Source organism: Carassius gibelio, chromosome B22 (assembly GCF_023724105.1).
Source record: "Carassius gibelio isolate Cgi1373 ecotype wild population from Czech Republic chromosome B22, carGib1.2-hapl.c, whole genome shotgun sequence".
NCBI lineage: Eukaryota > Metazoa > Chordata > Actinopteri > Cypriniformes > Cyprinidae > Carassius > Carassius gibelio.
The window spans coordinates 15,491,695-15,519,211 of record NC_068417.1 but is presented as its reverse complement, the minus strand read 5'-3'; the positions used below and the strand labels follow the sequence as shown (position 1 = coordinate 15,519,211).

Genomic DNA, 27,517 nt, shown 5'->3' with positions numbered 1-27,517 from the left:
GCATATGTTTTCATTTCTTTATCTTTTTTTTTTTTTTTTATAAATAAAATGAGCATACTACACTTGTAATATGTGTTAAATATTATTGTGTTGCTATAGTTTTTCTCCTTCACAGTTTCTTATTGTTTCTGCAGATTAAAGTGTCTTCAAAAGCAGCTCATAAAGGCAGCACAGGAAGAAGCCCTTCACCTAAAAAACTAAACACATACTCTACGTGCCCATACAAGCTGTTTGTCCATCCAACAGATCAACCACATTTCTAAAGAAACAACCACAGCTTTCAGTTTGACTCACAAGATAACTTTTAGCTGTGTACTTTTTCCATACACTTTGAATTGAGACGTGAATAAATACACAACCGTTTTAAAATCACTTGTTAGGCTTGATTTTACTCCACCATAAAATGTAGTTCATCCAATAATATTCTTAGTTTATAGTAAATAAGTAACATATTCAGGCAATTACCTTTTAAAACTGTCAATGTTAAATGATAGAAAAAATGTTAGCAGTTAACAATCAAAATGTTAATAAGAATCTGTAACTATGTATAACTTGTGCATAGATCATGTGCGTATGCATTCGAGGGTTGTCCAGTTCTTTTGGGGGAGGATTCACAGCAAGAACAACAGATCTTGTTGGGGTTATTTTAATCAGTTTGACGGTTATCTGCAGAGATTTTAGTTTAGGGTTTTCACAGAGCAACTAAAAATGATCCAGATGCTTATTTTTTTCTGTTTGAGCTGCTGTCATCTGATCGGTAAGTTACAAGAGCATTTTCATACTGCCATTTATTTCCCTTTCAGAGTAATAAGGGATTTCTGTTCAAATTGTGATTTCTTTCTTGTTGTTTTAGAAATCTTAATTTTAAAGATTACAAATGCAGATCCTTACCAGCAATGTTTTTCTTTTCTTTATACATACTTTTGCAGTAATAGTTAAGCAAAGAAAATTAAATAAATATATCTATTTTTTTATATATTTATAATATCCTGGATATTTCAACTTGTAGAGCAAAATAACTGTGAGAATGTAGCTTGAAAGTAGCAATCTACTTTCACACATTTATTTTACTCTACAAATCATAAAAAATGCATTACAGATCAAATTTGATCTAGACGTGTGTTAATATGTCACCATTTGTTTTATGTTGCTCTCTGCTGCTGTTATTCATTTCACATTCAAATGTTACAAACTGATTTCTTGCTTTGTAACCTAACAGTTAACAAATCTGCTCTTTGTTTATTTCTTCAGGTGTGTTTGGTTCTGAGACAAATGAAACACAGTCAGTGATGGAGGGTGATTCTGTCACTCTACACACTGATGTTACTGAAATACATGAAAAAGATACAATAATGTGGAAGTTTGGAGCAGAAAAGTCTCTGATAGCTCAAATAAAAAGAGCCTCTGAAATCTTCTCCACATTCCCTGATGGCAGATTCAGAGACAGACTGAATCTGGACAGACAGACTGGATCTCTGACCATCACAAACATCACAACTCAACACGCTGGACTCTATGAAGTAGAGACCATTCTAGCAAAAATTTCATCAAAAACTTTCAGTGTTTCTGTCTTTGGTGAGTAGAGAACATTTTCTCTCCATCACATATTTTATTTTATTAATTATTTACGTAAGGAAATTTTTATACAGACACTCAATGCACACTAAATATGTACTCAACCCATTGGAAACAAAAAATATTTTTGTGTAATTTATTCATATTTATCATTATGTTCTCATGTTTCCAGCTCTTCTTCCTGTTCCTGTCATCAGCAGTAACTCTTCACAATGTTCATCCTCATCATCTTCATCACAGCAGAATTGTTCATTGTTGTGTTCAGTGGTGAATGTGAGTCATGTGACTCTCTCCTGGTACAAAGGAAACAGTTTATTGTCCAGCATCAGTGTGTCTGATCTCAGCATCAGTCTCTCTCTACCTCTGGAGGTGGAATATCAGGAGAAAAACAGCTACAGCTGTGTGATCAACAATCCCATCACAAATCAGACCACACATCTGGACATCACTCAACTCTGTCACACATGTGCAGGTACAGCAGCACTGTTTTTATGTTCATATTCACTTACATGAATGTCTCTCTTCATCATCATAACACTCTTCTTCATGTCTTCCAGGATGCTCAGTCTCTCTGATAGTGTTGATTTCTGCTGCTGGATCTCTGTTGTTTGTAGCTGCAGTCGTGATGTGCTGCATCTGCTGGACACTCAGAAAAACTGATCAAGAAGGCAAGTTTTACCCGCTCCTTTTCATACAAATTGGGTTTGACAATTATAATAATACTGCTCAGTGTTTTCAAATTCATATTACTCACACAAAAAACAAAGGCTACTTTTTTTTAGCATATATTTTTTATGTGTATGTTTAAAACAAAAAAGACATTATATTTAGCAAGGGTTTTTTTTTTTTTTTTGCAGTGTTAAAACCATTGAATTGTATGCAGTAATGCAGCCCTAATAAACAATTGTTAATAGTAATAATAATAATAATAATAAGACTGAGATTATTTTAATCTATTACTGTTTTCAAACAGTTCATACCCGTGAAGACATGATCACTTTTGCTGTTATGAAGTATTATCCAACATCCTACGAAACAAACACACATATATCGGTAAGAACATTTATTCTTTCATTTAATCTCTGTGTCATTTGATCTGTGAGACAGATTTAGATTTGCATTTGTGTTTTTGCCTGTATACTGACCTATCATTAACATATTACATCTACACAGCTTTATATAAAACATGTAATATCTCATAACTTCAAAATGAGAGTCCAAACTGCTGAAAAAAAAAAACATCACAGTAATCCACAAGTAATTTACATCACTCTAGTCCATCATTTAACATCTTATGAAGCAAAATCTGCATATTGGTAAGAAATAAATCCATCCATCATCCAACATTAAGTTCAAACAAAGTCCATAATCCATAAACAAAAATTTCTTCCATTCAAAAATGTCGTCATCTTGTATCAAAATCGACCAAGATACTTGTTTAGAACTGTTTTGAGTGTTTTGGCTTGTAAACATTACCTGATCTGTTCAGATTTCTCTTGTGACACCTGAAAGATTACTTGTTTTAATTTTTTTTACTAAAGAACCAGAATGAATAGAGATCTCCTATAAGCCACCAACAATGGTTTGCCTCTCTTCAGTGCAAGGACAGCCACACAAAAACTAAAATATAACAGAAACTCTTCTAATCTGCAACATAACAGAACATTAAACAATTATAAACCTTCCCTTTCACTCAAAAACACATTAAATAACATCTAACCTCACCATACTCTCTGTAGTCTAGATGGAAATAGGGGTCCACGGGCTATTTTCATAATCTGCCAGGTGCCAAGCTGAAATAATGTCCCAAAGGGTTCTTTTTTAACCCTTTGCTGCACCCGACCGGAACCCGAAAAATCTAAAAGTGAAATAGAAAGTGGCATAACATTAAAAGTACACAAAACATACAGAGACAAATGAACACATTTTCCCATACAATTCTGACCCCAGGAATTTAATGGAATGGTTATTTTTGACATTTGACAACATATTGACCTTATTTCTGGACAAAAATAGCAAAAAAATGGCCAAAGATGTGTAGAGGATCAACTATTTTTTAGTTTTCTCAAGCGCATAGGGTGATTTTTTTCCACAACATATTATTTCTTTATCATTCAAGTGTCTATTATAAGATTAAATTGGGTACCAAGCTGTAATAATGTCCAAAATGCTTGATTTTTAACCCTTTGCACCAAACCCGAAAAATCTAAATATGATTTAAAGTGGCATAACTTTTGATGTAAACAACTCACAGAGACAAATGGACACATTTTTCAATACAATTCTGACCCCAGAAGTTGTTATTTGTCATGTTTTATAACATCTTGACCATCTGTGATCAAAAAGAGCAAAAAAAAGTTCATTTGACAGTGTTTTTATTATACTTAACAGCCTGAAATAGGGTTTATTTGAACCTTTTACTTCACCTATCCTGAACCTGAAGATATTTAAAATAGTTTTACTTTTGAAGTTAACAAAACAAAGCAAATTAGCTTAAATAAATAAAATAAATAAATAAAAAACTACAAAAAAAATCCAAAAAGGTCCAAAAAGTTGACTGAGCATAAACTGCAAGTTTTGAATTTTGGGGCTTTGCAGTTGGTGGTCGTTAGTTCATACTTGCAGAACGCCATCTCCCACTGCTCTCTCTTTTGGAAAAATTTCAGTAAGTATTTGAAACTAGAAACTAGAAACTCACATTCTCCAAGGTGCAACAACATGAGTGTATTAAGTTGAACCTCATATACAGCTCAGCATTACTGTAGATGAAGCAGTTGGATGTGCATACAAACTTGGAACAGCTGACCAACTTCAAGAAGCAGCACTTACCCTCCATTCTCACATTATACAGGCATTCAAAGAGTCAAAGGAGCTACCATGGCCCCCGGCAGCACACACTGAAAAAAGTAATAAGTAAATTTATACTTAATTTTTATTTGGCAAGTTTTTGCACACGCATTTTTCAAGTAAATTTAACACATTTGGAAATTAAGTAAATCTACTTAACTAAGTTAAGTAAAAACAATTAAATAATAATAAGTACATTTTATTGAGTAAAATTTAATTAAATAATATTAATTAATGCATTTAGCAGACACTTTTATCCAAAGCAACTTACAGTGCATTCAGGCTAACAATTTTCACTTATCATGTGTTCCCGGGGAATCAAACGAATACTTATTCGTTTTTTTTTTTTTTTTTTTACTTAACTTAGTTAAGTAGATTTACTTAATTTCCTAATGTGTTAAATTTACTTGAACAATGCTTGTGCAAAAACTTGCCAAATAAAAATTAAGTAAATTTACTTATTGCTTTTTTCAGTGCAGGAGCTAGATGCTGTGAAGATGGACGTGCTTCTTCCAGAGCATCTTGTACAATTTCTGAGCTCATTGGTGACTGGGACACTTGATGACGAAAAGTGCGAGAAGACACAGAGGCTGGTCTATTCGATTACACAATATGTGAGTCGAGCAGCAACTAACAGCAAGTGCAAATGTAACACTCGTCCTACAGCCTACATGTTCACGATGTCTCGGACCAGATCAGAAGTCTATGCTCGCTCTTGAGCCAGTGTTGCAGCAAGACAAGGGAAATAATCACAAAAGACAGGTTTGTAGTTGAAAGGTAAGTAGTTTTTCTTTTATACTCAAAAGGTAAGTATTTTTTATATACTTGTATTCATTTGTGTAACGTTGGAGAAAACCAACAACAAAGGAGAAAACAAACAAAAACAAACAAAATGACAGCTTCGATAACAAATTAAAAAAAAAAACCTCTTGAAATAAATTCCTTGGAATTAAAGATACTTTTACTCAAATATGACTCCTTGTGTGTTATTTCTATAATTAGATATTTAGTTAATTAATTCTAGTTCACTCAATTTATCTGCTCTAATTCCTTAGCTGGATAGCCATCCACTTTCAAACAACCCTGCTTCTTATTTTCACATAAATGATAAACAAAGTGTATGTTCAATACCAAAATGTTAAATTGTTCAACTCAATACCCTTTGTATTCACTCTTTTTTAAGGAAAATTTCAATAAAAGATGGGAAAAAAAATAAAAAAATAAAACAGCAATAGAGATAATTTCAGATAAACCGTCCAATGAATGACACACCAAATCAGAAATGACTCAAACAATTAAATAGGACTTTAGCTCAGTTCAGTGTCCGTCCTGTTTTTGATGTTCAGTTAAAGAATTTCAGATATGCAACTCCGAGATGAAATGAGTGAGAGGAAGGGGTAAAAAAAAAAAACCTTCATTCACAGTTGCAATAACGTCCAGGGAAGGAAAAAAAAAAAAAAAAAAAATGATACGTGTGGTCCTACCACTTTGATGAAACATGAAATTGTCCAAGTTCAGTAAAACCAGGTTGGCCCGCCAGTTTCCACCAATGTTGAGCACTCCTCATTGATGGCAGAAACAGTTCTAACTCAGAACTCCTCGTTCACTTTCAAAGAGAGATATCAAGGACCGGAAACACAGAAAATAGAGAGAAGGGGAAAAAAAAAACCCAACCTTGCAAAGACAAGGCAGAAAAAAAAAATAATTAATTACAATTAATTCTCTTTAAACAGCATTAACACTTCAAATGGCAATTATCACAACAAATTCTTCAAAATTAATATATATACACACATTTACTAGTGCTTATCACCCTTTTCAACCCTAATAGAAACAACTATGGGCTAAAAATGAAGAAATTGACGTCTTAAAATGACGTGCACTCAATTAGCTTTTATAGCTCATTCCACATGGCTAGCAAAACTCCACGTGAGCTGTGTTACACACATTACACTCATGACGTCAACAAATGTGCATAAAACATTTTTAGCAGCAAATAAACTCTTAATTTACCACTTAAATCACATTTTCTAAGTATATTTCACAAGAATTATACAGATCAGTACCATTTAAGACCACAAAAGACTGAACAATACACAACTATGACTAATTAAGGTAGTTTATGAACTCACTTACCAAGAATAAAGTGCTAATGATTAGAAATAATCTCAGATGAATCAAGAAAATCTTTTCGAACGCCGTTTTCGTCGGATGAATCAGCTCAACTTCTCGTTTAATCTTTAACTTCACAACTGCAAATGAATCTGCATCACTGCTTCAGCAGCCATTTCACTTTTTTTCCCGTGACGAGACTCACTTCCCTAACCCGCGCTAGAATGATGACGCAACCCACTCAGGGCGGAGCTAATCCGAATGGTTCAATTTATTTATTTTTCTAGTCTGTTACATTTATTGTTATTTATTGAGCAATATTTAGCTTCTTAATCATTAAAATAAAGTAATTAAATATTTATATGAAAATCGTTCTTTTCTTTTTGTTTCATAGGTTCGATATGAGTAATAGTAACCTTGGTTACACCCTCCCCTCTGGAATATATGCACGTCCCGTTGCATCTACACGTGAATTACAGGGGCAACAACTGACTCTTCTAAAGAAGAACTAAAAGCTTCGTTTAAACCCTGCAACAAGGACTGAATCACTAAGGTAAGTGGATTCCCTAACTGGGGATATTCAAACTTTTTAGGGGGATGTCTCTCTCTCTGCGAACGTCTAGGGGCAACATTGTCTTTAGGCTCAGTTTTCCTTTCTTCCTTTTGTGTGTCTTCAACACAACTCCTTTCAATTGAGATCAGATTTCCTTCTTTACTCTTGAACTCAGAATTGATTGGCACTGTCTCAACCATTTGGGTAGAGTATTCATCAAGGAACTTAGAGCAATCCTCTGGTTCTGGTCTTTGTTCCACTGAGACATCTGACTCAGAACAACTTGATTCAGGCTCATCCGTTTCTCCTACAGACTCATCCGATACTCCCTCCACAGGTTCCTCAGTGTTACTCTCCACAGGTTCCTGAGCAGGTAAGTTCTCCCTAATAGGATCAAGGACAGGTAAGTCGGATGCAACTTCTCGAACATGAGGTTGCTCAAGGCCTGTAATAATTTGAGTTTCAGAGCCCAATGTTCTTTCAGGTACATAACAGAGAATTTGCTCATCTTCTGACTCTGAGCATTCAGAAACAAACTCTGACTCCTTTGTCCCTTCATCATCAGGAGAAGCTCTGGTTCGAGGTCTTCGAACTTCTTTCTGCTTTGGTTGTTCCTCAGAGTTGCTTGGCCGCAAAAACCCACAAGGCAGCAATAAATCTCGGTGCAACGTCCGAGGAGGACCCCCTTTTCTCTCTGTTTGGACAGTATATACTGGCAGATCACGAACCTTTTTGACAACCACATGAACATCTTGTTCCCATTTATCAGCCAGCTTATGCTTTCCTCTCAATCGCACGTTCCTTACAAGAACTCGGTCACCCTCCTCCAATGTTGAAGCAACCACACGCTTATCAAATCTTCTTTTATTTCGCTCCGCTACCTTCCCAGCATTTTTAGTAGCCACCTTGTAACTCTCGCGCAACCGATTCTTAAGATCCCGTACATATTGAGAGTGGGACTTGATGGGAGTGTCTGCTGGCAATCCAAAAGCCAGATCAACAGGTAGGCGGGGTTGTCGCCCAAACATGAGTTCATAAGGAGTGTACCCAGTGGTGTCATTGCGGGTGCAGTTATAGGCATGCACTAAGGGCTTTACGAACTCCTTCCAACGAGACTTCTTTTCGTTTTCCAGTGTCCCCAGCATCTGGAGGAGTGTACGATTAAATCGTTCCACTGGATTGCCCCTCGGGTGGTATGGGGTAGTCCTCACCTTGTGAATGCCTGCGACCTTACACAACTCCTTTATTGTGTGCGACTCAAAGTCTGCCCCTTGGTCACTATGTAGTTTCTCCGGAAACCCATAGTGCACCAAGAAATGGTCCCACAGGCTCTTAGCAACGATTTGGGCAGTTTGATTTCGAGTTGGTATTGCAACGGCATACTTGGTGAAGTGGTCCGTGATAACCAGTATGTTTTTGATGTTGCTTTGATCTGGCTCCAGGGACAGAAAATCTATGCACACCAACTCTAAGGGCCTGCTAGTTTGGATGTTTACCAAAGGAGCTGCTCTCTCTGGGGGTGTTTTTCTACGGACACAGCGCTCACAAGTTTTGACCCTTTCTTCCACTGCCTGTGACATTTTTGGCCAGAAGAACCTTGACCTGATGAGGTCCAGGGTCCTGTCAATACCTAGATGACCCATGTCATCATGGAGGCTCCGTAGCACCATGTCTCTCAATGTGGTGGGCAGTGCCAACTGATAGCGAGAGGCCCCACACTCTTGCCGCCTCCTATACAGAACTCCACTCCTCAGCTCGAGTCGGTTCCACTCTTTTAACCACAAACCCATGGTAGGTGGTTGGTCTCTCAGGTTGCAGGGTTTCACTCCACTCTCCAATCCTTTAATAACAATCCTCATTTCTGTATCTTTTCTCTGCAACTCTGCCAAGGAAGTTTCTGAAAGATGTGGGAGATCTGGAAGACCATGTTCATCCTCATGTTGGAACTCATTTGGCAGAGCGTCCTCATGCTGAGTAAGGGATTCAACCAAGGTAAGTGAGGAGTTAGAGGAACTGGGATTTTCAGATGACCCAATCACTTGATGCCTTTCACAGATCGCTTTTATCGTGTCTGCCATGAGAACAGATGACTCAACTCCTGGGCCCATGAGATGGTTTAAAGTGAACTGTTTAATTCTTTCTCTCTCCTTTTGTGATACCAGGTCATCAAGAGGCTCACCATGCGGCCGTCTGGATAGGCCATCAGCATCTTGATTTTGGCTACCTGCTCTGTACTGCAGCTTAAAGTTGAAAGTTGACAAGCTGGACAACCAGCGGTAACTGGTGGCATCAAGTTTTGCCGATGTTAGGATATATGTCAAGGGGTTGCTATCTGTTATGACAATGAATTCTACACCATAGAGGTAGTCGCTAAATTTGGAGGTGACAGCCCATTTTAGCGCCAAAAACTCTAGTTTGTGCGCAGGGTACCTACTTTCCCCTTTGGTCAATCCTCTGCTGGCAAAGGCTATGACCCGCATCTGCCCTTCCTGCTCCTGATATAAAGCTGCACCAAGCCCGGTGGTACTGGCATCAGTGTGAAGCACATAGGGAAGCTTGGGGTTAGCAAAACCCAAAACAGGTGCAGATGTGAGCTTGCCAATTATGGAGTCAAAGGCACTCTGGCAATCTTGAGTCCATCGATCACCGAACTCTTCTTTGGGGTTGAAGTAGCCTCCATCCTTCGGTTTCTTAATACCACTCTTCCGGAGTGGAGGATATCCCGCTGTAAGGTCGGTGAGAGGCTTAATGATCTGGGAGTAATCACGCACAAACCTCCGGTAGTACCCGGCAAAACCTAAGAACGACCTCAACTCTTTTAGGTTTGTTGGCTTTGGCCACGTCTTTAAGGCCTCAACCTTCGCCGGATCGGTCTCAACCCCGTCTTGTGAGACTATATGACCCAGATACCTCACTGATGTTTGGAAGAACCGACACTTCTCAAGTGACAATTTCAGCCCATACTCTTTAAGGCGGTTGAGAACTTGCAGCAACCGGGATTCATGTTCTTCTAAAGTTTTTGAAAAAACAATGAGGTCATCAATGAAAACCAGTACCTGTTTTCTGTTCAAGTCTCCCATGCACCGTTCCATCAATCTTTGGAACGTGCTTGGCGCATTGGTAATCCCCTGTGGCATTCTGTTGAACTCCCAGAATCCAAGCGGGCATACAAACGCTGTTTTACACTTATCGGCTTCTTCCATCCCAATTTGATAAAACCCAGATTTCAAATCGAGCACCGAGAACCACTTCGAGCCGGTTAGTGTTGAAAAGACCTCCTCTAGGTTTGGTAAAGCGTATGCATCCTTAATCGTTTGTGAGTTGAGCTTCCGGAAGTCAATGCATAGCCGCACGGTACCATCCTTCTTACGGACTACTACTATGGGTGATGCAAATGGGGACTCAGACTCGCGGATGACACCGGCCTCTAGTAGTTCTTGGAGGTGCTTTCTCACAGCGTCAATATCTTGGGGATGGATGGGTCGGGCTCTGTGCTTGAACGGTGTGCCGTCACTCAACCTTATCTGATGTTTGACCTTTTCAGTGCTGCCGTAATCAAGGTCGTGCAGGGAGAAGACCTCAGGCATGGAGTTCAACAATTTTGATATCCTCTCTTTCCAGCTCGTGGGCAAGGGGGAGTCACCGAATTCGAAGGTAAGGTTAGCACAGTTAAGTGATGCTTCATCAGCTTTGACATCTGAACTCTGGTGCTGCTGGTCCATGACCTTCTGAACTGCATGAATCTCTGCCAGCACAACTTTAGGAGGGACTTTTATGTCGGTTTGCGTTCCATTTCTCAGCAAAACTGACAATTTGGAGAGACGTTTTCTAGGTAAAGTGTGCAAACAGTTTGCAATCAGCAGGCCACTTGGTAAAGGGACAGATGGAGGCTCGAGAGTCACCCACTTTTCTGTGTGGGGACCATGTAGGTGGACAAAGCTTCCAAGACCACTGTGCTTCCTGCAGGCACAACTTCAGGGGAGTTTCCCCCCAACTTCACATACCCCAGAGTCTCACTGCTGGCTTGTCTCCACCTAGCTTCCAAGACTTTAAGTACTGCTTGATAACCATGGAAGCTTGACTGGAAGCTCGCCGCATTCTCTTTAGCACACTTGCTGTAAAGCACATCTAAAGAATTTGTCCCAACTAGAATTTGGGAAAGACTTGTTAGATCTGGCACCACAAGGGCCAGGGTGGGGACCTCAACTTCAGTACCAATGAACACCTTGGGAAATTTCAGAGTTAGCTCAATGTACCCCAGATACGGCACAGACTGTCCGTTAGCTCCTTCTACCTCCAGCAAGTTTTCCAATGGCTTCAAGGGGTAGTCTGACAAATTGGCTTCATAAATCGACTGCGGAATTGTGGTCACCTGTGACCCTGTGTCTAAAAGGCAATCTACTTCCCTTGCTCTGTTGCATCACATGAACAGACTGACACTTGGTTGGAGGCTGCTCGTGACTTCGGGTAGGCATCATGGGGCTTAGTCATCCCAAGATGCTTCCTCATCCGTTCCTCTTTAGAGGCGTGTTTGTCTTCTTGAGTTCGAATGAGCACTGCTAATTCGGCAAAAGTGGGGGGTCGGATTTCTCTTTTTCCAAGCTGAAGATCAGCAATGAGACCATTGTCCCAACACCCTCTGCAGAATTGTTTCAAAAGGTAACGGTCACGTTCACTTTCTGCTATGCCACCTCGTCTGATTGCTGCACTCAAAATGACCTGTAGGCGGTGCAGGTAGTCTGATGGTTTTTCACTCTGATTTTGTAGAGTGCTCATGAGTTTGGCCAACAACTCGTCTCCGTCCTCGACTGAACCATATACGGACTCTAACAGCTCAAGATACACAGCAGGCAGGGCTGGAGGGCGCACAAGTTTTACAATATCAGCAGCTGGAGGTAAGAGACTGTCAAGGATTTTTCGCGTTCTGTGCAGGTCAGAGATGGAAGGGTCATTTATCAAGAAGTCGACACTTGCACGCCAGGTGTCGAAATCTGGTTCATTGGGGGGACGAGGAGACCTCCCTGAGAAAACCCTCAAACGGACTGAGGTTTGCTGTGACAGAGTAGCTTCGCTTGTCTTCACAATGTGTTCAACCACCATTCTCTGGACACTGGGTGGGTCCACAATATTTGTGAAAGCAGGGCAGCTTGTCACAGTAATGTTATCAGTGGTAGTTTCTGGAGAAGGGGGAGACACAGATGTCGGTTTATTCTTGGTTGGGTTTTTAGTTTCTGAGCTTTGAGTTGGTGTCACTTTTGAATTAGTCAGGGGGCTACTTATTGACGATGGGGTGGTGGCCTCTGCACTCCGGGAGTCACTGCTAGAACCATGACAGCTAGTTTGCTGAGATTCTGCTGGAGCTTGCTTTTCAGAATGGGTTTCTCGGAGTTTCTCCAGTTCCTCTTGAAGCACACTCTGGAAAGACAGTCCACTTTCTTCAGCAATGGCCTTCAATTCCTCAAGATACCCTTCAGTGGCAGTGCAGATAGAAGGTTGAGTGTAGACAGTAGCTAAGGCACGCACTCGGAAGGTAACACCTGGGTCAGAGAGACTCCCCAAAGTTAAGGGTAAGAAGGGACACAAATTTTTAATTGCTGAGCTATGGTTATATTCTATGATGGCATTTCTGTGAAACTCTGAACCTTGGTTGTCAATGATAATAGTGCGGCTAATTGAACCATATCTCTCCAGGTACTTTTCCAGCTCATTGTCTACTTCAGTTAACGTAAGGCCTTCGACTAAGAGAGCATTTGCTACGTTAACGTTTTCTCGCTTCACAATATCCATCCTAACGATTGAAAAATTCAATAACTCGTTTCTCTTGTTTTACTAATTTCCCTTCTCTGTTTCTTTAACAGTTACCCTTGCTGCAAGAACCGGCTCCTGGCTGGCTCGCCAACTTTTATGTAACACTCGTCCTACAGCCTACATGTTCACGATGTCTCGGACCAGATCAGAAGTCTATGCTCGCTCTTGAGCCAGTGTTGCAGCAAGACAAGGGAAATAATCACAAAAGACAGGTTTGTAGTTGAAAGGTAAGTAGTTTTTCTTTTATACTCAAAAGGTAAGTATTTTTTATATACTTGTATTAATTTGTGTAACGTTGGAGAAAACCAACAACAAAGGAGAAAACAAACAAAAACAAACAAAATGACAGCTTCGATAACAAATAAAAAAAAAAACCTCTTGAAATAAATTCCTTGGAATTAAAGATACTTTTACTCAAATATGACTCCTTGTGTGTTATTTCTATAATTAGATATTTAGTTAATTAATTCTAGTTCACTCAATTTATCTGCTCTAATTCCTTAGCTGGATAGCCATCCACTTTCAAACAACCCTGCTTCTTATTTTCACATAAATGATAAACAAAGTGTATGTTCAATACCAAAATGTTAAATTGTTCAACTCAATACCCTTTGTATTCACTCTTTTTTAAGGAAAATTTCAATAAAAGATGGGAAAAAAAATAAAAAAATAAAACAGCAATAGAGATAATTTCAGATAAACCGTCCAATGAATGACACACCAAATCAGAAATGACTCAAACAATTAAATAGGACTTTAGCTCAGTTCAGTGTCCGTCCTGTTTTTGATGTTCAGTTAAAGAATTTCAGATATGCAACTCCGAGATGAAATGAGTGAGAGGAAGGGGTAAAAAAAAAAACCTTCATTCACAGTTGCAATAACGTCCAGGGAAGGAAAAAAAAAAAAAAAAATGATACGTGTGGTCCTACCACTTTGATGAAACATGAAATTGTCCAAGTTCAGTAAAACCAGGTTGGCCCGCCAGTTTCCACCAATGTTGAGCACTCCTCGTTGATGGCACAAACAGTTCTAACTCAGAACTCCTCGTTCACTTTCAAAGAGAGATATCAAGGACCGGAAACACAGAAAATAGAGAGAAGGGGAAAAAAAAAACCCAACCTTGCAAAGACAAGGCAGAAAAAAAAAAATAATTAATTACAATTAATTCTCTTTAAACAGCATTAACACTTCAAATGGCAATTATCACAACAAATTCTTCAAAATTAATATATATACACACATTTACTAGTGCTTATCACCCTTTTCAACCCTAATAGAAACAACTATGGGCTAAAAATGAAGAAATTGACGTCTTAAAATGACGTGCACTCAATTAGCTTTTATAGCTCATTCCACATGGCTAGCAAAACTCCACGTGAGCTGTGTTACACACATTACACTCATGACGTCAACAAATGTGCATAAAACATTTTTAGCAGCAAATAAACTCTTAATTTACCACTTAAATCACATTTTCTAAGTATATTTCACAAGAATTATACAGATCAGTACCATTTAAGACCACAAAAGACTGAACAATACACAACTATGACTAATTAAGGTAGTTTATGAACTCACTTACCAAGAATAAAGTGCTAATGATTAGAAATAATCTCAGATGAATCAAGAAAATCTTTTCGAACGCCGTTTTCGTCGGATGAATCAGCTCAACTTCTCGTTTAATCTTTAACTTCACAACTGCAAATGAATCTGCATCACTGCTTCAGCAGCCATTTCACTTTTTTTCCCGTGACGAGACTCACTTCCCTAACCCGCGCTAGAATGATGACGCAACCCACTCAGGGCGGAGCTAATCCGAATGGTTCAATTTATTTATTTTTCTAGTCTGTTACATTTATTGTTATTTATTGAGCAATATTTAGCTTCTTAATCATTAAAATAAAGTAATTAAATATTTATATGAAAATCGTTCTTTTCTTTTTGTTTCATAGGTTCGATATGAGTAATAGTAACCTTGGTTACACAAACTCCCTAAGCACATCCTCCTGTGTGCTACACTACGACACCTCTATCGAAGCAAAACAAATTTCTGTCTTTCTGTCTTTTCTGTCATTGCTGTCTCAAGTTTCATACTGAAGAAATATTTTGTGAAAGGATGGTTGTGAGCTAGAAAGACAGAAAATTGCTTTAGTAAATATCAAAATCAAATGCCTGTATCAAAAAGAGTTCAGCATTGACAATCTAGGACCTCGAAAGCAGTAAATTAACTTATAACTCACCTATTTGCTTCAATAGAGGTGTCGATGGTAGCTTCTTTTGACTCTTTGAAGGGTGGAGGGTAAGTGCTGCTTCTTGAAGTTGGTCAGCTGTTCCAAGTTTGTATGCTCATCCAACTGCTTCATCTACTTTAATGCTGAGCTGTATATGAGGTTCAACTTAATACACTCATGTTGTTGCACCTTGGAGAATGTGAGTTCATGAGAGATGTCTTTGTCTCCCTGTAACTGTCTTGCCAATTTCTCACTGCGGTATTCAGGATTAGGAAAACCTTGATTTTCCAATGTATTCATGTACAAGTTGCACATGGATCTTAGCTGGACAACCTTTTTGCATTCAATCTCATTCCTAAGAATGTAATCCTTTACCACACAATATGACTTGTTATGTGCTGCTATCTTCTGGGCCTGCAGGATGTCAGTGTTGACTGCTGCCTTTTCTACTCTCTCCCTTCCAGGCTCATGGGTTTGGTACTCTGTTTTGAAGTTGTTTCTGCATGATGGATGATACTTAGCTTCCATTACAAATAGGTCTTTGCCCTGCACCTTGCGATAAAGAGCCTCTTTCTTTAATTCCTGTGCCCTAGGTTCAATAACTTTCCAGCCTGGTTCCTTGTGTTTCCAACTCTGAAACTTTATAAGCTCTTCAGTCTTGCCCTTGAACTTGGATTTTGTTTTGTCACAGAAAACACTGATTGGGAAACAAGAAGGAACATCTTCTTGGAGCTCCTTCAGATTGAACTGACAGTGATTTGACATGGCACAAAGAGTCCCTTTTCAATGATAATGATTCACCAGATGTAGAAGCCTTTGAAACTTGTAAACAATCGACCCTCACCTAAAGGATTATTAGGTACACCTGTTCAATTTCTCATTAATGCAATTATCTAATTATCCAATCACAAGGCAGTTGCTTCAATGTTTTTATGGGTGTGGTCCTGGTCAAGACAATCTCCTGAACTCCAAACTGAATGTCAGAATGGGAAAGAAAGGTGATTTAAGCAATTTTGAGCATGGCATGGTTGTTGGTGCCAGACGGGCCGGTCTGAGTATTTCACAATCTGCTCAGTTACTGGGATTTTCACACACAACAATTTCTAGGGTTTACAAAGAATGGTGTGAAAAGGGAAAAACATCCAGTATGCAGCAGTCCTGTGAGCGAAAATGCCTTGTTGATGCTAGAGGTCAGAGGAGAATGGGCCGACTGAGTCAAGCTGATAGAAGAGCAACTTTGACTGAAATAACCACTCGTTACAACCGAGGTATGCAGCAAAGCATTTGTGAAGCCACAACACGCACAACCTTGAGGTGGATGGGCTACAACAGCAGATGACCCCACCGGGTACCACTCATCTCCACTACAAATAGGAAAAAGAGGCTACAATTAGCATGAGCTCACCAAAATTGGACAGTTGAAGACTGGAAAATGTTGCCTCGTCTGATAAGTCTCGATTTCTGTTGAGACATTCAGATGGTAGAGTCAGAATTTGGCGTAAACAGAATGAGAACATGGATCCATCATGGATGCCTTGTTACCACTGTGCAGGCTGGTGGGGGTGGTTTAGTGGTGTGGGGGATGTTTTCTTGGCACACTTTAGGTCCCTTAGTGGTAATTGGGCATCGTTTAAATGCTACGACCTACCTGAGCTTTGTTTCTGACCATGTCCATCCCTTTATGACCACCATGTACCATCCTCTGATGGCTACTTCCAGCAAGATAATGCACCATGTCACAAAGCTCGAATCATTTCAAATTGGTTTCTTGAACATGTCAATGAGTTCACTTTACTAAAATGGCCCCCACAGTCACCAGATCTCAACCCAATCTTTGGTATGTGGTGGAACGGGAGCTTCGTGCCCTGGATGTGCATCCCACAAATCTCCATCAACTTCAAGATGCTATCCTATCAATATGGGCCAACATTTCTAAAGAATGCTTTCAGCACCTTGTTGAATCAATGCCACGTATAATTAAGGCAGTTCTGAAGGCGAAAGGGGGTCAAACACAGTGTTAATATCGTGTTCCTAATAATCCTTTAGGTGAGTGTATTTTCCCTGTAAAGCTTTTATAGCAATATTGGTGATAGTCAACTGTATCCAAAGACAAGTTCTCAAATTTCAATGGAACCTGTTCACAAATATCCCTCATGTGGTATGGTGAACTGATGTCTTTACAGAGTCTCATATCTCATATACTGTGTAGATATGTTAGCTTCTCGCTTGCCCTCCCCACCTGCATGTGTTGAGTGTTGTAAAATTACCATACTCAGAAAGAGTTGAGACATGTAAAATACGTGTTAGGGAACGAATCTTCTTTGGAGGCACTTCAGCTGTGTTACAATGTTTAATTTTCCCCTTGGTAAGTATGTGTGAAGTATTGAGCCTGAAAAAAAAAAAAAAAAACTTTAGCTAGTAGATACCAACTAAGCTACCAACACTGCTAGTCAAGAATACAGATTCGATTTCCGAAAGCCTGTGATAATAGTAAAATGTTGAAAAATCACTTTAAGTTATGACTACAAAGGTATATCTTAATTATAGTTTCAAATACTTACTGAAATTTTTCCAAAAGAGAGAGCAGTGGGAGATGGCGATCTGCAAGTATGAACTGACGACCACCAACTGCAAAGCCCCAAAATTCAAAACTTGAATTGACAAAAGTCAACTTTTTGGATTTTTTCTGTCGTTTTTTATTTACTTATTTATTTATTTGAGCTAATTTGCTTTGTTTTGTTAACTTCAAAACTAAAACTATTTTAAATATCTTCAGGTTCAGTTCTTTTGTCTGTTTTCTTAATTGCAGAATATTTATCATGTGCATCCAGTCCTTCGTGCTGTCTTTGCTGTAAACTGGTTTAAAGGGACAGAAGTGAGAGACTTATTTACCCTCATTTGATAAAACTGTTTTGAAAAAAATTACATTTTGCATTTAGAAATTTCTAGAATATCTGTTTCGTGTTTTTTATTAGTGTAAAAACTTTTCCAAAATAAAAAAGTAAGTAAGTGAAATTTTCACTTATTTTTCACAAGATCTTGAAGTGTTCCTGTAGCTCAGTGGTAGAACATTGCATTAGCAAGTGAAAGTTTGGGGGTTTGATTCCCCGGGAACACATGATAGGTGAAAATTGTTAGCCTGAATGCACTGTAAGTTGCTTTGGATAAAAGTGTCTGCTAAATGCATTAATTAATATTATTTAATTAAATTTTACTCAATAAAATGTACTTATTCATTTTTTTTTTTTTTTTTTTTTTTACTTAGTTAAGTAGATTTACTTAATTTCCAAATGTGTTAAATTTACTTGAAAAATGCTTGTGCAAAAACTTGCCAAATAAAAATTAAGTAAATTTACTTATTGCTTTTTTCAGTGTAGGTGAAGTAAAAGGTTCAAATAAATCCTATTTCAGGCTAAGTATAATAAAAACGCTGTCAAATGAACTTTTCTTGCTCTTTTTGATCACAGATGGTCAAGATGTTATAAAACATGACAAATAACAATTTCTGGTGTCAGAATTGTATTGAAAAATTTGTCCATTTGTCTCTATGAGTTGTTTACATCAAAAGTTATGCCACTTTAAATCATATTTAGATTTTTCGGGTTTGGTGCAAAGGGTTAAAAATCAAGCATTTTGGACATTATTTCAGCTTGGTACCCAATTTAATCTCATAATAGACACTTGAATGATAAACAAATAATATGTTGTGGAAAAAAAATCACCCTATGCGCTTGAGAAAACTAAAAAATAGTTGATCCTCTACACATCTTTGGCCATTTTTGCTATTTTTTGTCCAGAAATAAGGTCAATATGTTGTCAAATGTCAAAAATAACCATTCCATTAAATTCCTGGGGTCAGAATTGTATGGGAAAATGTGTTCATTTGTCTCTGTATGTTTTGTGTACTTCTAATGTTATGCCACTTTCTATTTCACTTTTAGATTTTTCGGGTTCCGGTCGGGTGCAGCAAAGGGTTAAAAAAGAACCTTTTGTGACATTATTTCAGCTCGGCACCTGGCAGATTATGAAAATAGACACTTTAAGGATTTTAAAAAATCAGGTGGCATAAAAAAAGCCGGGGGGTGCGCGTGGACCCCTATTTCCATCTAGACTACTGTAATCACTTGTCATAAAACTGAACAAATAACTTGCACAAACAGGCTCTGACTCGAGTGAAATCCTTTGTGTGGACTGAAGACAGGAAGTCAAATCAATATGAGAATAAAGAAATGGGACATAAGTCTGTTCTGACACAACTGTCAACACTGTTGTTATTGATGCTTTTACAGAATTGTTAATTTCATCATTCTTATCAAAATGTGATTTTTTTCCTTTTGAATAATTCAAATGTTGCCACTGTGACATTATTACTTGACACCTAATGTTACATGTGGTCCCTGAAGTAAAAACACTGACAGCCCGGTCTCAAGCTGCTTCATGTTAGCTTATCTTATGTGTTTTGTGTTTTGTTTAGAAACATGAAGAGGATGTTCATGTGGTGTATGCTCCTGTCACTATAAGAGAAGATGATCTTAAACCTCTTCTAGTATCAGATCCAGCTGTGTCCTCGTCTTCACCAGGAATCTCCCGCCAAAACTTCAGATTCAAAGTCACTGGTTGAGTTTCAGGATTAGAGAGAATCAACACATATATCAGTATGGTGGCTACAAAACAAATAAAACAGATGATATGAAATTAAAACTTTGTAACAGTGTGAAATTCAGAGATGGACTAAAGAAATGGTCCCTAAAAATCTTGAAAAAAAAATGCTTTTACTGATGATCTGCATCATGATCATGCTGCCCAATTTAGTATTGTTGTTTGACCCTTACGCTTCAAATTTAGAGCATATATGTTTAGATATAAAACTTAATTTAACTATGTACATATGTGGTTTGATTCGCTGGGTGGAGAAACATCTGTATCAGTCTATTACTGGATGTTTGTGGTTGATGTAAATAGTGTGTGGTTAATTTTTTTTTCTTTCTTCATTCCTGCTCATATGAAAATCATTGTTTGACTCCTGCCCGACACAAAACAGCTTCATCTCTGGCCTTCGTCAAAAGCATGACAGTGCGCCGCCGGCCACAACAAAACATGCTAACTACAATTAAAAAATAAAATGTTTACTAACGTCTGTACTGTTCTAAGACAAATGTGTTTGGCAAAAATTTTGGCTTCAAATGTTCATCAACTTTAGTCAGTTGCAGTTGGTGTAATTACACGATCTAACAGCAGGAGCTGACTGATCATGTTAAAGTTAGCATTTCATTACACAAAGAGTACAAATAGTGCCATGTAGTGTTCAACATAAGACTTACTTCTATGAGAATAACATCCCTTTGACCAGGGTGAGCCATAAACAGACCTCAGAGAGCCTCTAAATATAGTCTAAAGTGTTATGAATGTGACTCTTAAATGACTCTTGAGCTGGCTGACTCATTCATACTGTGAGATCCATGTCAGAAAATTCATAACCAACCTCAGATCCCGCCAGATGATAACTCATAACAGCAAGTCATTTCTGGTACATAAAAACCAGCATATCTGGTACCCAAAACTATATTACCAGTCTTCTGTCAGCCAAGAATTTGACTGAGCTGAAAGAGAAAAAAAAGTTCAAAGCCAGAGAAGAGAAAAACAAGGCACCGAACCCCCGACTGCTCTACGGGCGCAGCATAAATGATGCCCACTGCTCCGAGTGTGTGTTCACTGCTGTGTGTGTGCACTTTGTATGGGTTAAATGCAGAGCATAAATTCTGAGTATAGGTCACCATACTTGGCTGTAAGTCACTTCACTCACATACTTCTGTGCCATTGTCTGCTTAGGACCAAGACAGTAGCTGTTTTAAACGCCTGTTCAAAAGTTGTCACAATAGCTTGTTGTGTGGCTAACTGAAGCTGCGGTAGCTTGTTTTTTATTAAATCTAAAATAATTATGTAAAAGCAACATACAGAATGTAATCTGTAAAAGAAAAAAAGAAGGTTAATTTCAGGTGGTACAGAATGAACTTGCCACATGTTATTTAAAAATGTGTCATGCATTGGTGAGTGGATAAACAGCTTCAGCATAAGCATCTACTTCTGGACGTTTGTGGTTGATTTCAGTCTGTGAGCGTGTGTCTGAGGTGTTAAAGATGTGCCAATCTCAGTAGCGTGTGGTTGAAGGGTGTTTTTTTTCCATTCCTGCCCATACGCTGCTCACAACTTGACGTCTTCTCTGCACATCATTGTGGTAAACTCATCAGTATTTTATTGGTGTATGTTGCAAAAAGTGCATCAGGTCTGCCAACTCTCATGCATTCAGTGTGAGACTAGTTTCTCATGCTCTCATGCCACTGTCACGCCATCCATTTTCTAACACAAAAACACCCTAAATTGAAAATGTAATTAAATGATACTGGCGAATAGATTTGGTAAATGCTCCATTTGTACTCTGGAGAACATCACGATTGTAAGTGAAAGTGACGTGACATTCAGCCAAGTATGTGACCCATACTCAGAATTCATGCTCTGCATTTAACCCATCCAAAGTGTGCACATGCAGACACAAACACACACACACACACACACACACACACACACACACCGTGTTCATCATTTATGCTGCGGTGCCCGGGGAGCAGTTGGGCGATCTATCTATCTATTAGGATGGCCCTTATTTTTTTGGACTTTTCTAAATCTCTCATCCTCCGAGTCAACATCCTTCATGAGAAATGGAAACAAACCAAATTTTGCTTGGGGTGTGCCTAATAAAATTGAAATTCTGTCTTAATGACCATAACAGCATGTACGGTAATTAATAATTACACAAGACCTTGTAATAAACTGCCAGGCAGTTGTTGTTTTTTTTTTTACACATTATTAGAGTTTTTGTAAATTTGGCATGAATTGTGCAAGTGAACCTTGACTAATGAAGAGAATGATAAACCAATGATAAACCATTTCTCTGAAATAGCTCAAAGGTTCATCTCATGACTCTTCAGTTGGAAAGTTTATAGACAGAGGATAACACAAGAGTTACGCATTCTGACAATGGACTTATTTTCATCTGTCCTATATCACAATGACATTGTAAAGGTTTTTTTTATTATTATTTATTTTGGGTCAGACCACTAGTAAAAGTGTAACTGTAAATTCTATCCAGTCTCCTCCAGTCAATATCCCACATACAGTAATGTGTAAATGTGTACTTTTGAAATGGATATATGGCATACATTAGCATATGGCATACTGTTCAATACAGTAGTTTACATCAGAACATCCCTACAGAGCACACTGTTATATTGACAACATGAAAAAGCAATTTGACATTGACATTGACACAGATATTTATTTTTGAGAGATGAACTAAGGGTTTTGAGCAAGAAACTGGCTTTTGCAGGTAATCCATGGTTTTTTGCTATTTGTACGAGTTGTTTTGAGAAATGCACTTACTGTTTTGCAGATCTCAAGGATGATTCGAGAAATGCACCAAAGCCACTGAGAAAAACTGGAAAAAGGTAATTAAAACTCCAGTGACGCCATCTAGTGTCCAAATAAGACTTTACCTACAAAAACAATAATGGCTTTACCCCTTTACCAATAGGTTACACTATAGTTCTTACAGTAGATCAGCCAAAGCAGTAATACTAAAAATAATGAAAATAATTGAAAATACAAATCAATTACACCGTTAATGAAAATAATTGAAGCTGAACAGATACAGATACGTTTTAGCAACAGATCAGAATAACACATTCACATCATGTTATTGTCCAAGCTCCTCTGATGAAATAAACAGCTAAACTGAAACAACACCTTTAAGAAAAATGGGTTGCTTTAATATGATGTTATACCTAATATGATCTTAAAATGATCTTATATGATGTATTGTGTTGAGAAAAACCTGAGTAAAAAGTGGTTGACACTGTCACAGTAATCTCAATAGCTCTTATTAATTGACACAAGTCTGCTAAGTCTACATAGCACACGTCCAAAGAACATATACATCCAAAGATATTTTAGTCATTCAGACTTGCTATAATGTTCAAAATGAATGCTTATCAAAAAGTTTTAAAATCTCTTCAGAATGTAGAGATGATCACTCTAAACTATTAGATCAGTTATTTCTCATTACAAATTTCATAAACTCAAGAGTCTAGCAGTTATGTGATTTAGAGACATTTTTATTGCATTTATTTAAACATATAAAAACCTTTTATTTTCAATACATACATTTTTAAGGCACTTTTCATAGCTAAAGTGAAGTTAAAGTAAGCAAAGAAAAAAGTATACAAAAAGGCAAATAATGAAAAATAGGAAATTAATCTAAAAACAGGCAAATCATCAAAAAGGGCAAATAATAAAAAGGTTATAATTATCTGAAGATAGGTTAATACTGATTGTGTGTAGGTAATCAGATAAATATGATCATTTCTATCTAGTGATATTATTCTACAAACACACCAACAAAACACAACATGACAGAAATAATACTGTACAAACAGCCCAGCTGAACAAGCTTCATATTTCAACTGAAAGAGACACAGATGAAGAAACAGAATAACACATTACAAAACAATGCGAAATATGAAGCTATGATGTGAAATATGAAACGAGGCACATCCCTGCAGCACGGCTGACACAGAAGAACATAAACTACCTGCATTCACCTCATTATGCAAAATGATCTTATACATCTTTTTCTGACTATTATTTACATGGCAGGCTTTACAGGGTTAAAAGGTTTCGAGTCTTGATCACGCATAATATTGTGAGATTTGAGTAATGGACACTGACTTGTGCTTAGTGTTTTTCTGGTAGGCTGTCTCTCTTTTGTTCTCACTGTTTGTATTAAATCTTTTTGTGTTCTTGTTATGTATAGGCTTTATTTCTTTATTTATTTTCTCATTTAGTGGTTCCCCAATATCACAGCATCCAGAAATATATGGAAATGGTTCATGTTTTCGTTTGAGGAAATTGAAATGGATATCAATTGCATTGCACATTTATTACACACACACACACACACACACACACTGCATATAGTCTAGTAGATAGATCTAGTCTAACATTCTTATGTTTAACATTGATGATTTTAAAAAGAACTACTCTTGTTAAATCTGTAACATTAGAAGAGTAGAGTATTGTGTGATTATTGGAACAGTCAATCTAAAGTTAATGATAAATAAACTGTGGTGTGTGACATGAGCAGATCAACAACAACAACAACAAAAAACGGCATCTTGAGCTGTACGCTAGGCTAGCTCTTTTATGCTATTTGAGCATGAAGAACAGGATTTATAAGACGGTTGTTGTCAGATTTCATTCGTGATTTCAAATATTACAGTTTTTTACAGACCTTAGGACACATTTCTCACTACTTAGGTCACTTTTGCAAAACTCTTCACACAGTTCTAACCAACTTTCACTTTGGTAAAGCAGTTCATTTCACATTAAAATGCTCTACAACTACCAAAACACTTTCTTCAGGTCTCAAATGAACTCATTCTTCCAGAACACTAGCAAAGGTTGACAGCCGACAAACACACTTTGTCACCCACAAAACAATGACCTAAAAAACACTAACAACATGTAGCATTATATGATGTTTTCTTGTGTAAGACAAGGACACATCTCTGTTTATAATTCACTGCAATATGCTACTGGAATGAATCAGACATGATGCAGAATTCATCAATAATTTATTTCCTTTATTTATTTATTTATTTTTTTTGCAATGAGTAATTCCAAAATACAAGAATTTGTATACACACCATCCACTGATACAGATACAATAGGAATGCTAATCTACTAATTGCTAAATTGTTTTTTTATAGCATTTAATTTTAGGATTTAAAATATATTTGATTAAAATATTATTGTAGAAATTTAGCAAATTGCTGATTGTACGATGTTATTGTTTTGAACATTTAACAGTTTTGAAAACAGTATATAACCATGTGCACATTAACTTGTACGTACAGAGTTTTGGCAGTTGTTGTGTGTGAGTGAGAAAAGGAATTCATGAAATTTGAGAGATGTAGTCATTGAATTCAGTTTGTGCCAAAGCAATGATAATTGATCCTCAGTTTAGCCCACATACATTCTGTTGTGCAAAACTAAAGTGACCTAAGAATTGAGAAATGTGTCCTAGCGTCTGTAAAAAAAACTGTAATTATAATTCCAATAATCGTAAGCTTGGTGAACAGTTTTGGAGAATCTGATGTTTCCTCATTCAAATAGATAGGAGCTGCACTTGCATGCCCAAAGAGGCCTTTAAAAGATGGCCGCCAAGTGAAATGACTTGCTTGACTTACTTGACTTCTAATGTCCACTTAATGTCTTCAGTCGTCTAATGTCCAATTCTGACACTGTTGACACTGAAACACAAAAGATTTTCAGAAAGGTATGTTTCAGCATACAATGACATTATGCTCAGCGTATTGTTGTTTTTATTAGACAGTAGAGCCTGTGGTTAAGCTGAGGATTGACAGCAAAAGACTAGATTTGAGTGTATTTCCCACATTAGGAGTTGAAAAATTAGTTGAAAAATTACTCTCTAATTATAAGTTGAGAAATATAAATAATTATAAGATAACTGAGATAATTTAAGGCAACTGGGGAAATGAAATTTTTTATTTTATGTTAAGTTAAAACATTAAAAAACATTTAAAAAAATGAATTCTGTGAACTTTAAGGGTTTACAGTGTGGACAAAATGCACTACAAGATCTAAAGCATTTCTTTAACCACGTGATTATTGTCTTTAATCTGCATTGTGGTGCACTTTGAGATGAATTTGAGATTCAGATAAATCATTTTGACTCAAATGTGAGTTGGTCAAGTTGTGAAATCAGTAACCTTGCAGTACTTTAACAATGTTTGACTCACATTCTGCAAACTTATAACAATTCAAATGTTTTACATTTTGATAAGAAATGGCTAAATCAGACCATACAGTAATTTGTATATTTTCATTTTAAAGATAAAAGTAGATTCCTTCTGACGAATAAAGACAGCAATTGATTCTGTATGAAAAGTTTTATTAACAGATGTTGCATTACATAAATTACATTTACAAGATACCTGTATGAATATAAAAGACTTGGTCTTTTTTTTAAAACAAACAAACAGGTGAACTCTACACAAGTGTCTACTTGTACAGGTGTTTATGGACAAGTCTATAATCAACACAGCAAGCACGTCATAGGATTTCTGTGGTAAGTAATATCTTTTATGAATATATATTTTTTTTCAAAGCTGAAAGGTAATTTCTTTGTTGAAAAGGGTTTTTTTATGATCAATAAAAATGCACTAATATTTTCGCATTTAGGCGAGACAGGAATCTTCTGAATATTCATGTTTGCTCCGCCCTCCTCTTCAAAACTCCGTCAGCTGTTAGTTTCAGTTTAACTGCAGACAGTGAAGGTGTAGCTGGTGGCATTTGAACAAACTCAGCTCAACTTCATTATTATCTCAGAAGGACATTGGTGAAAATGAATTATTTTTGGATGACAGTGATTTTGCTCGTGACTGGTAAGATATCATTTATGTCAGCTCGTATCACTTTACACTCGAAAAAAAAAGTAAGTTGATGGACTGAAATGACGTTGTTTTATTTGTTTTAAAAATGTATTCACAGCTACCGGAATATGAAGTCGTTAGTCCGCATGTTAAATAGCAACACAGACTGTGATGTAGTGTTAAATGCATGTATGATTTAATTGCATATAACACCACATCACAAACACTACAGACAAACAAAACCTGTAAATTAGTTGCCTATGTATTGTGAAATTATTGAATAAATGATTAATGTTTTCTGTTCCTGGCCCAGCTGATTTAGTACTGTATGTGCAACTATTTGGTAGCATAGTTTTAGTGTAGAATAATAAAATAGCTTACTTTGTTTGAAGGGGCCATGAATTGAGAAATCATAATTCCCTTGATATTTCGACATATACATTCTTTTAAGTTTCAGAACACAAAACTTCCTCATTAGTCATCTTGAATTGAAACCATGTCTGTCAATGTGTGGAATGTACAGCTTCATTCTTTGCATAGTCTTGGGAATCATACGAAACTGGAAAAACTAGTTCATATGTCCGCTAGATAACTCACAAATCCTTTGAGAGTTCAGTTATTTCTATTTAGTTTTCATTAGTTGTTTTCATGCCTATTGCGATGCAATGCTATTTGTAGATTTTGGTCTGACATTTGTAATGCATTCTCTATTTCTTCTGCAGGTGCATCTGCTGTGCAGATAGATGTGTCAGTGATGGAGGGAGATTCAGTCACTCTACACACTGATGTTACAAAAACCCCAGACAACAAAGTGCAATGGTATTATAATAGTACTCGTATTGCACGAATCACTGGAGATCCCAGTAAGACCTGCACAGATGTTC

General features: G+C 37.3%; 1 protein-coding gene across 1 annotated transcript; it reads left to right on the top strand.

The window, feature by feature from the left end:
- Positions 1-580: 580 nt before the first annotated feature.
- Positions 581-21,599, top strand: LOC127987210 (CD48 antigen-like). The gene is made up of 6 exons (XM_052589481.1): positions 581-757; positions 1,252-1,575; positions 1,748-2,047; positions 2,133-2,243; positions 2,549-2,628; positions 19,601-21,599. Exons 1-6 carry the CDS (start codon positions 709-711, stop codon positions 19,745-19,747), a joined length of 1,011 nt encoding a protein of 336 aa, XP_052445441.1. The 5' UTR covers positions 581-708; the 3' UTR covers positions 19,748-21,599.
- Positions 21,600-27,517: the final 5,918 nt, after the last annotated feature.

Coding starts and splice junctions, on each gene's coding strand:
- LOC127987210 (XM_052589481.1), top strand. CDS start 709: ATGATCCAGATGCTTATTTTTTTCTGTTTGAGCTGCTGTCATCTGATC. Junction 1,576..1,747: donor TTTCAGTGTTTCTGTCTTTG/GTGAGTAGAGAA, acceptor TCATGTTTCCAG/CTCTTCTTCCTGTTCCTGTC. Junction 2,629..19,600: donor AAACAAACACACATATATCG/GTAAGAACATTT, acceptor TGTTTTGTTTAG/AAACATGAAGAGGATGTTCA.